Below are 10,940 nucleotides of genomic sequence, written 5' to 3' on the forward strand. Positions count from 1 at the left end.
CAAAACATTTGAAGATGACAGGTAATGCTGTTCACCTGTGTTTAACCTGCTGCTCACTTCAGTAATTACCAGATATATTTATTTACTACTGTAAACTATCGTCGTCGTGGAACAACACTCTTCATGAGATTAGTGACACTCTCCGTACACTCAGTGTCAGTGGATAGTAAAGTGGGTCAATGTGTCCATGAACACAAAGAGCAAGAAATTGGTTTGTCTGCATTCTTTAAAAAGTGCTTCTATTAAAAGCAAATGGTTGAGTTAAGACTCATGCTCCTCTGGGTGTTACTTCTGGTAATGCAAGTTTGATGGAGAAGGATCTGACTAAGGTGTGTGTGCGTGTGAACAACCACCCACCCACACAAACAATTTACAAACCACAAGACACTTGTAAACAGTAACCAACCCTGGGTCTAAGTTTGTTCCAGAGAACAGCTCCAGAATAACCAAGTGAAGTCAATGTGGAGTAGGACGTCCTGAGACAAACATGCTGATGTGTGGGACGTGACCGCGTAGAAGACTTACAGCCACTTAATGGACCGATCTACCATTTACCTTCATAAACACAGAGGAAACCTCGTCCTGAACAACCCCTCTCTCTGGCCTCATCATCCCTGTACACACACACACACACACACACACTCACCCTCATATGTTCTGTATCTATGTCAGCCCCCTTGTTTCTTCTATTCAGCCGTAACAACAAGGTCTTAAGAACTTTTAGGTTAGCCAGACCGGCAATAACTAAATGAAAGCTGCCTGAAATGAGGTTTTCCATCCAAAAGGGCTGACTTCCTTTAAAAAAAGAGAAAGAAAAGCTGGTTAGGATAAAAGAATCCTCTTATGTCAGTAAACTCGTTACGCTGCCATGCCATGCTAGCCCCACCGTTTCCATGGCACCCGGTGTTATCTATGTGCATTTTTGTTGGGACTTGTAGTTTTGGGGTTTGAGTGGCAAAATGAGATTTGTTTTATTTCTTTTTTTAAATGTCCATTCATACCTGTAGAGTAACCACGACTGTAGTAATACCCACACAGGAAGATGTGCTAACAACAAATATAAAGAAGTGTTCTGTTGCAGCACCGTACTCACATTTTAATTCACATTTAATTAATACTCCACTTCTAATGCCACTGTGGAAACATTATAAATTGAATGAAATTCAACAATGAGTTTAAAAGAAATATATATATTCAGATTACTATAAAATAAATAAAATAAAATACAAATGATCTTCTATTAGTACATTTGGAACATGTTTGTTCACGTTAATGCGGTCTAATATTGTGATTTCTATTCGGTTTCCTTATCAATAAATCATTTTGCAACAAATAAACTGAATATTTACAGTATTATTCATGTGCAAGCTGAAACCTACACTGTACATTTACTACCACTTGACATCTTTACGGCTAATTCATTCTCTGCTCCGATCACTAAAACCTGCTCTGAGTGCATCCTCTCAACGAGTACACATCTGGTACTGCGAGCATCAAAGCTTGTTTTCTTTATCAACTCTCATTCGCATAATGTCACATGAAGCGTGGAGCGGCGTGTTTGCACACGAAGCCCACAGGGCCAGGTGTTCCCGCCCTCTGCCTGGTTCGATTGTGTAGCATTGACATCGCAGGTTTTTTTTTATTTGAAAGTTGCTCTCTGTTACATCTATTATGTCGGTTTGAATGTTGCTGATCATTACACCACGCACAGGCGTTCACATCACATCTCACTTTACACCGTTTACACTTCTCAAAGGGAGATTGCATTGTCGTCTGCTTTACACGTTATACTGCTATAGAAACCAGCCAGTGTTGGTACATCGCCATCGCTCATATAAGTCTGTGCATGTGTGCCTACATGTTCACTCTGTTTGACCCTGAGGCCTATTTATGTCAATCTATTATGTTATCTCGTCAAGATATGCATCTGAAGTTGTGATTGGCTCTTTTTTTCATTCTTTCATTTGTTCTTTCTGTCACTCGTCCCTCCCTGCAGACTCGGGTTACACTCCTCCATCAGATGGCGTTTTGCTTGGCTGAGCTGCACTTGTGGTCCACCAAGAGCTCACTCCAAGTCAAAGGTAGCACTTATCAACATGTTCAATCTCTCTCGCTCTCGCTCTCGCTCTCTCGCTCTCTCTCGCTCTCTCTCTCTCACTCGCTCTTTCTCTCTCTCTTTCTCTCACTCGCTCTTTCTCTCTCTCTCACACTCGCTCTCTCTCTTTCTTGCTCTCACTCGCTCTTTCTCTCTCTCACACTCGCTCTCTCTCTTTCTTGCTCTCTCTCGCTCTCTTTTTCTCTCTCTTTCGCTCTCTTTTCTCTCTCTCGCTCTCTCGCTTTCTCTATCTCTCTCACTCTCTCGCTTTCTCTATCTCTCTCGCTCTCTCGCTTTCTCTATTTCTCTCTGTCTTTCTCTCTCTCTGTCTTCTCTCTCTCTGTCTCTCTCTCTCTCTCTCTCTCTCTCTCTCTCTGTCTCTCTCTGTCTCTCTCTCTCTCTCTCTCTGTCTCTCTCTCTCTCTGTCTCTCTCTCTCTCTGTCTCTCTCTCTCTCGGTCTCTCTCTCTCTCTCGCTCTCTCTCAATTATTATCTCCCTGTCTCCTTCATCTTTATGCTCTCACTGCGTCTTGCTCTGGCTCTCTCTGTCATCACTCACTTTGTTTTCAGACCTTCTCCTCCTTACCTATCTACTTTAACGATCTGACTCTCAGTCAACACCAATTCTCACTGTTTTCACTTTCTCTTTGCACTCTTCAAATTCTTGTGTGCCATTGGTGTCTGCTTGTTGCATTATACATGACATTCTTTATATTGATTTTACAACATTTACCTGTATTTGTTTATTGTTTTAACTGTAATTGGTTTGCATAACCACAAGCAACTTGTTTTCTGTGACCACACACACGTCGACTAATGTTGACAAAGGGATGTAACCGTTCTACACTTGGTGACACATGTCAGCAACAGGAGGTACCATGTATGAATCAAGTATAAGAAGAAGATCATACAAACTAAATAAAGTATTTTAGTTAGTTCTTCAGACCTGTGCAGTGTTATTGACACACTATTTAAAGAAAATATTTCAGTAAGTGCAAATAGATCAGCTTTGATAAGTCAGCTGCACACCGCACCACCTACATCATCACCATGCACACATTAAAAAAACGATAACTGGCGAGGAATTCTTCCCTGTGTCTCCGAGTGGGTGTGGCGTAAGTTTGACTAGTCTGGCAGTTTTTGTGCGTTTCTCTGCTCGCCACCTATCAGTCCATCTCTTCTGTCAGACGGAAATGCTATGTTTCTCCATTTTCTTGTTTTCTCCTCCCTTCCATTCTGTCTTGTCTTTCACAGTCTGCTGAGCTTCAGACGAAGATAGTGTCTCTTGGAGGCTGACTGTGTTGTGTGACTGTGTGTGTGTGTGTGTTTATGTGTGTACACAAAGGTATGACAGGGTGTATGTCCCAGGTGATGGTGACATATCCTTATTTGTTTGTTTTTTCCTGCTGTGTGTGTGTGTGTGTGTGTGTGTGTGTGTGTGTGTGTGTGTGTGTGTGTGTGTGTGTGTGTGTGTGTGTGTGTGTGTGTGTGTGTGTGTGTCTTCCGCTATCTCGGAAAAATGTGGATGGATACATCTGAGCGAAGAGGCCTAGTCGCTGAGGTGTGACGCTCACTATCACCACCTTGCTTACATCATATCAGCCTCAAAAACAATCATATGGATTCATAAAGCAGCATCTGCTGTTTAATGCTAGGAAACAAATATTTTCTCTGTGGTTTGTGTGTGTGTGTGTGTGTGTGTGTGTGTGTGCTCGACATGCGTTAATCAGCTGCACACCACAGCAGACATCTTTCACATCCATCACGTCTTCTACAAATCCACTCCACTTAGCAGCATGTATAAATATATATGTATATAAAAAATACAAATAGTCATATTCTGTACTTACATAAAATAAGTGTATATATAATAATATGTGTGAACACTTGGTTGGTATTGGCAGATACTCAAGGTTATAGAATCACTTTCCGTGTCAGGAAGTGTCGTCAAGCCATTACTAATAGTGGTGTGTGTTTGTGTGTCTGCCTTCAGCTCTCCTGTTGTATTAGTGTGACCTGGCCTCAGGAGCAGCAGCAGCAGCAGCAGCAGCAGCAGCAGCAGCAGCAGCAGCAACAGTAGTGGTGCGATAAAGAAACGATGTGTTGTGCGAATCAGAGTCTGGCTGCTTATGGTTTTGGGCCTGCAGGAATAACACTGACAAAAAAAGGCTCCGCTCAGCAGTTTGTGTGTGTGTGTGTGTGTGTGTGTGTGTGTGTGTGTGTGTGTGTGTGTGTCTCTGTGTGTGTGTGTATTTGTGCTTGTTGCCTGCTATGTGAATGTCGGTCATATGTTTTTATAGCTGTCTGCTGAGTCTGTGTGTGTCTACTTTTAAATGTATATGTGGCTTGTGTATAAATCAGAGTCTGTCCCTCAGGTGGGATGGGTTAAGGCACACTCCTGTCTTTATTAATACCCCTCTGCCTCCCCTCCATTCTTGCTCGGACCCCCCAGCCCACCCTCCCACCTCCTCCTCCCCTCACAGGGTCTTATCTAAACTGTGGTGCTGGCAGACGGGACAGGCCATGGCTGATAGCGATTGTTTATCCCACGGTGCGAAATTGCTGATCTGTCTTCTGCTTTTCCCTGACAGCTAGATGTTCATCTCTCTCTCTCTCTCTCTCTCTCTCTCTCTCTCTCTCTCTCTCTCTCTCTCTCTCTCTCTCTCTCTCTCTCTCTCTGTCTCTCGCCCCACAGATACAGATATTGGCACCTATCAGTACTACGATAAAGGAGAGCCAGGTAAATAGTGTTTATATTGGATGTCTGTTTGTGTTTAAGATAAGTTGCATTTGTCTTGTTTTTGGAATGTATGTGATTTCCTTATATATGAAGAAAGGCTTTTTGCTGCCTCCCACGCTCCCATAAGCTGCAAACACACACACAGACACACAAATTATTGGTCCTGCGTATTTCAGTGTCTTGCCGCAGATACACTTGTCCACACAGAGGCTATTAGTATGAAGGATTTGCACCCTAAAGCCTTATATACACATACACGTACACATTGGTTATTAGGCCTCCGTGGTTCTATCTCTTACACTCCCTGTGTTCCTGTTGACCCCGGGGTCTTGCCACACAACGATAGGGAAACTAAACTGTTGATTTTCTTCTAGATCACATAGCATGAGGCCCCATGTAGTGCAGCCTCATATTGCCTGAGGCCTGGAGGCTTCCCTTACCATCAGGAAGTGCTCAAATCGCTCCCCCGCGGCCCTAGCAGTATAGAAATGAGCTGTCTCCCCCTTCGCTTTTGTTTCGTCTGTGTGTATTCATAAAAATAAAAATAAATGCATCTTAAGCATTTTGAAGTGGCCCGAGGAAGGTGGCCACATAGTTTGTCGTCATCTATGCGCCACACCTTAAAATTGGACTCGTCTGTCTAGACTTGTAGGAATTTTCAGAAAGTCAACCATTTTCAAAACAACAACTTGGCCCCCCCACGTTAAAGGGGACGATAAGTCTCGTATATTTTACAAATGTAAAAAGTATATAATGAATATTATACACTAACTGCGGTGGGTTAAAGAGGGTTTTACCTGCTGATGAGAGCGGTGCGAGTGAAGCAAAACGGTGAAGTTGTGGGCCGGAAAACCAAAACAATGAGCTCAAAGACACTAAAACACTACGAGCGGCATCTTTCATGTAGTCATTTGATTCATTGTTCATATGAAATATTGATTAGAGCAGCTTTAAGTTCTGTCCCTCCTGTTTATAACCCCTCTCTTGCCTCTTCGTCTCTCTTCTTAAAGCCATACAGTAAATATTTCTCTGTTTTTCATTTTGTTACTGCGCCCGTCTCATGTGCTTCCGCCTCTCTTTCATTGATTTCCGTCTCTTTGTCTCATTTCTTTCCTCTCACCATGTATATTTTTGTTCTTTCTCATTGTGCGTACAGTATGTCTCTTCCTCTCATCGTGGTGTTTCTCCCTTTTCTCTCTTCTGAGAAGCTTCCTTCTCTTTCATTCCAATCTTCAGTGGAGAGACGATGCTCTCGCTCCAAATCCTTTCATTTGGAGGATTACTAAAGTGTGGCTTGATATCAGAGTGGAGGGAGGAGAGGGGGAGGAGGGGAGAGACAGAGGAGGGGAGCACAATCACTATCCTAAAGTATCACAACATTTTCACACAGTGGTGTAACGATTGCTCAGGTCATGATACGATTGCATTAGATTAACATTTGTTTGTTTGATATTTTGAATGGAGAAATTGGCATCCATCTTGAACAAATGTGTGTGTGCTGAGCCAGACTCTTATTATATTGTGTATATTACATTCTTTATGGCATTGAAAGCCTCTGAAAACTTCAAATCTTGAGTATTTCTCAATAACATTAAATATTCATGACTAAATAAGTAACTAGAAGGGCTCTCTGAGAGTGCAAACCTCCGCCAAGGCTGTTTCCATAAGTAACAAATAAAGCATCTTGTGATTCAGATCTGCTCCAAAATGAAACGGGTTCTTCCTCTAGGCCGTGCTTCACCCTTCTACCAAGATTCATGGAAATTAGGTGTGTGGTTTTTCCCGTAAACCTGCGACAAACGGACAAGCAAACCCTAACCGAAAACATAACCAGATATAAATCTGTAGGTATTATTTATTAAGACTTTAATGCTCCAGCACATGTGGTCTGACACATCACATGTGGTCAGAAGCTGAATATGAAAGATGTTTCCAGGTCTGCAGTGTTTTCTACTTGACAGGTGTCAGTATAACACAATTCTATTCAACATGAAGTGAAGTGTGTGTGTACAGTGCTCCCTCTTGTAGTGTGTGTTTTCATTTTCTATGTTAGTTCCACATCTCCCCACTAGAGGTAGACCCAGGCTCATTGGAGCAGCTCCGAGGGTCCCCTGCAGCCAAACCCCCCCCCCCCCCCCACCTCCCCCCTCCAGCCCTCCCCACCCAGCCCCAGAGCAGGTGCCCATGTCTGGGCCTGTCTGGCCCCTCACCCCCTTATCTGATTAATACTACTAATCCTGGAGGTTGTTCTGCCTGCCAGAGAGGCCGGCCACCAGACGGGCCACTTTCTTGCTCACAGTCACCGGGCCATGAGGCACGGTTCTGGGTTACACTTTGCCAACAAGGTCTCTTGGAGCTAAAGGGGGATGTTTGAGCTCCTGCTTAGTTTTCTGCTCCTCATTATCTACATCACATGGACATAATCATTTATCGTGTACGCCATGTTTTTATTTGTTTGTGTTGTATAAAGTGTAAAGTCAATGAGTGCTAAATATCTTCCATTGTACATAAGAACCAGGAAGATTACGATACAACTGGTGCTCTTTTACCTGAAGTCTGTTCTTTAAGGGTCTATAAACTCAATCTAACCTTTCGAACATTTATCAAACATGTCTGTCTGGAGTCTCAAAGCAATTGTTACTTTTTCCATTACAACAATGTCATGCATCACTTCCAGTCTGCTAATGCCGGTCGTCCTCGACTTAACCATTTCTTCTTAATGGCTTTTTTACTAGCATTATTCTACACCTGTACACTATAGAAAAGAAGCTGTTGTAGCATCCAAAGCACTGTCTGATTGTCTACAGTACACCATTTTAATTTTATATTCTGTATATATTCCAAATCTAACCTTTTTAATTGCCGTTTTTTTATTGTTTTCCCAGCCAATCCTCTGGAGCATCACTACTACAATGAGAAACTCCATTTCTCTGAAGGTAGAGAGCGATTTAAACAATTGTATTCTTCATATCCACCCGTGTGTGTGTGTGTGTGTGTGTGTGTGTGTGTGGGCCCTGACCATCTTACCAGTGGATGACCATCTTGCAGAAATCGCTGTCCTACTCAGTCAACTGTCCTACTTCCTCTATTCTCTCTCTCCCTCCCTCTCTTCCCCTCACTCTCTGCTCTTCACCCAGTAGTGGAATACAAACACCCTTATCAGGAGACGAACACTCATCCCCCATGCCCTCCCCTCCCTCCTCTCTCCCCTGACCCCCCCACCCTTCCATACCCTCATTTGCATGCATCTGTTTACCTCCTCTCTTCCCACTCATTCTTATTAGAGTCCCACTCCTTTAATGGTTCGTTTGCGTTAAGATGAAAAGGAGAAAGTGTAAAATAAACACATAGTGGAGTGATTGAAAACAGCAGTCCTTCCTTTCCACTTTTCCGCTGAACTTCCTGTATGTGCGTGGGCAGAAGCAGATGCACAAATTCAATTAGCTGTTTTTTCTTCATATCCTTCCCTCCCTCTCTTTAACCGCTAGAGATGGAGGGAAAAGGGAGGGCTGGGAAATTAAAATAAAGGGGCCTTGGTGTTGTACGTGTTGAGATATGTGCTGCTAACTGTGAGGTTGCATTTGGGAGATAACTCAACTCAAGAGTGCCAAAAGTCCTCCCGATTAAATATTTGCTTCTCCTCGAGGACCAGTTTGTGTGTTTTTGAAAAGACATTTTGCTTTCAGTGGAATATTTCGGCTCCTTAAATGCAGCTACATCAATCTGTAAGCAGCAGATTTCCGACTTTTGCTGCTTTGGGGATGTGGTCAGAAATATAAAACGTATATCTGCATCAGTGTAGTTTCTATATAGTAAGTTTTAAAGATAAAAGTAAAAGAGTGACGTAGCTACTGGACTGACGTTCACACTGAACATCCATATGCTTAAGAAATGATGTTTAGTTCTGTTAATTTAATTAAATATGCTAATATTCAATTAATCCATAAATGTCTAAATAATCCATTTCTTACTTACAGAGCAAGAAGTCAGTCGTATAGTCGTGAATGATCTGGTGCTTGTCATTTTATTGTATTAGTGTGTGTTTTGTCTGTGTGTGTGTTCAGATTTGTATATTTCTAAATGCCCATCTGTGGACGGGGAATTGCAAAGTAGCCTAAGCTATCGAGCTGTGATGTACAGCATTGATTCATGCTATATACTTGTCCCTATAAAAATAAACAAATACACTTTGAGACAGTCAAATCATCACATCTGAGAAGCTAGAACCAGCAAACGTTTGGCCTCTCTGTTTCATTATTGTTGATTTAACTAGTCGATTAATCAATATTTAGCTAAAGTGAGTTAGCATTACTCTGAATACATCCAAGAACAGATTCAGCGTTGCATTGTGGGATGCCTGCTTCATGTACCTGCATCTCTTTTTATTCCACCTGACGTCTTGTCACCACCCTTTACTCCTCACGTCACCCCTTTTTCAGATGTAGATCTCCACCCAGATATAAAGTTCAACCCTTTTACCCTTTCTGCCACATTCTTCTGAACTCCCATGAGGGCCTTTCTAAAAATAATAATACATATATATATTTCTCCCTTGTCTGTGTTTTAAAAGTTGTCACATGATCTTCAGATTCTTCTCGTGTTTTTCCTCCGTAGCTCGAGGCTATTTGGATTTCATTTCACTTAACTTTGATACAAAAAACTAGTATAATAATATCTAAACAACTATCAAGGTTCTAAGATTAAGACTTAAATAACAGAGTTAGTCACTATTTAATACAGTCCGGTGAAGCGTGTTCTCTGAGGGGGAGGGAGGAGGGAGCTGCAAATATTGAAGCTGAAGAGATGTGTGTGTGGTGGTGTGTGTGTGTGTGTGTGGTGGGGTGTGCGTGTGTGTGTGTGTGTGTACAGTGGGAGGTGGGCTTAAGAGGGAGGTGTACCTGGCAGCAATGCTGTTCCTCCATCTGGTGTGAACACAGGTGTTGGTCTGCAACAGTTCCTGAATGAGCGCGATAGATAAACAGAGAAAAACAGAACAAAACTGAAGTTAACTGGGGTCCAAGCACCCGATGCAAGTAGTAACCACAGGAACACAGATCTGATGCTGAGAGCAAAACAGAATTGAGTTTAAACAGGTAGAAAAATACATTTCATCTTAAGAAATAACCGGAAAAAGTGCTGCCTTTACTGAAGATGTGAAACAATGAACTAAGTTAGTAAGTCTCCTTCTGTTTGTAAGGCCTTTGCCGCTCATACTTAATTATCTTGATGGTACACAGTGCCGTACATTTTGCCACCACAGGTGGCCACTGGAGCAGTTCCTGTCACGGAGTGGGTGGTGGAGAGAGTTGAAAGAGGATGCAGGTAAGGACTGCTTGGTGTGCAGTCAGTGTGTGTGTGGTGTGTGTGTGTGTGGTGGTGTGTGTGTGTGTGTGTGTGTGTGTGTGTGTGTGTGTGTGTGTGTTTTGTGAATGTGTGTGGGTAAGGTCAGTCATCTGCCACATTCAAAACCAGCTGGGGTGATTGGATGGGAGGAGAGAGGGACGAGGAGGAGGAGGTGGAGGAGGAGTGGAGGAGGAGGGGTGTGGAGGTGAGCAGGGGTGTTTCTAGTTTCAGACAATGGTTACGGGTGAGAGGAGGGAGGTGGACGGGTGGGGAGTGTGGGGTGTGTAACAGCCACAGACAGGTTCCAGCAAACAAAGCTAGGTCTGTGCTGCCACAAGTACAGAGGGGACGAGGAGGGGGGGAAGAGGCGGGTGAATGAGGGGAGAGGAAGGGAAGGAGGAAGAGAAGGAGGGAGGAAGAGAAGGGATCAGGGGGCAGCTTGAGCCCCCTGATCCCCTAAATATCCCCCTCGATGACAGAGCTCGGCGAAAGAGAGGTGATGAGAGAGGAGAGGGAGAGAGGAGAACAAACGGGAACGACAAGGAGAGTGAAGGGAGAGGGAGAAAGAAGAGAGAATGCCCCTATTTTGTAATCAATCGGCCGTTTCGGAAAGGGAAAACTCCGAAAATCCCCAGAGGGAGGAAGAAGACAGGGGGGGGAGGCCAAGGGGGGAGGCGATGGAGGGTTTAACAGAGGAGGGGGTACCCCAACTCCTTCAGCGAATCGCGTAGCTTCTCTGGTCGGCGGTTCCTGGGGTTCCACG

At 43.5% G+C, this 10,940-nt stretch overlaps 1 protein-coding gene across 1 annotated transcript in view; it reads left to right on the forward strand.

Annotated features, from left to right (window-relative positions):
* The window catches only part of wdpcp (WD repeat containing planar cell polarity effector), a 67,828-nt gene that overhangs the window by 14,214 nt on the left and 42,674 nt on the right, over positions 1–10,940 (forward strand). The window contains exons 2-4 of the mRNA XM_029450251.1: positions 1,997–2,081; positions 4,790–4,834; positions 7,720–7,770. Of these exons, the coding sequence (XP_029306111.1) occupies positions 2,021–2,081; positions 4,790–4,834; positions 7,720–7,770 (157 nt within the window). The 5' untranslated portion in view covers positions 1,997–2,020. The remainder of the gene's footprint in view (positions 1–1,996; positions 2,082–4,789; positions 4,835–7,719; positions 7,771–10,940) is intronic.

This window comes from Cottoperca gobio, chromosome 15 (assembly GCF_900634415.1).
Source record: "Cottoperca gobio chromosome 15, fCotGob3.1, whole genome shotgun sequence".
In the NCBI taxonomy this organism is placed as follows: domain Eukaryota; kingdom Metazoa; phylum Chordata; class Actinopteri; order Perciformes; family Bovichtidae; genus Cottoperca; species Cottoperca gobio.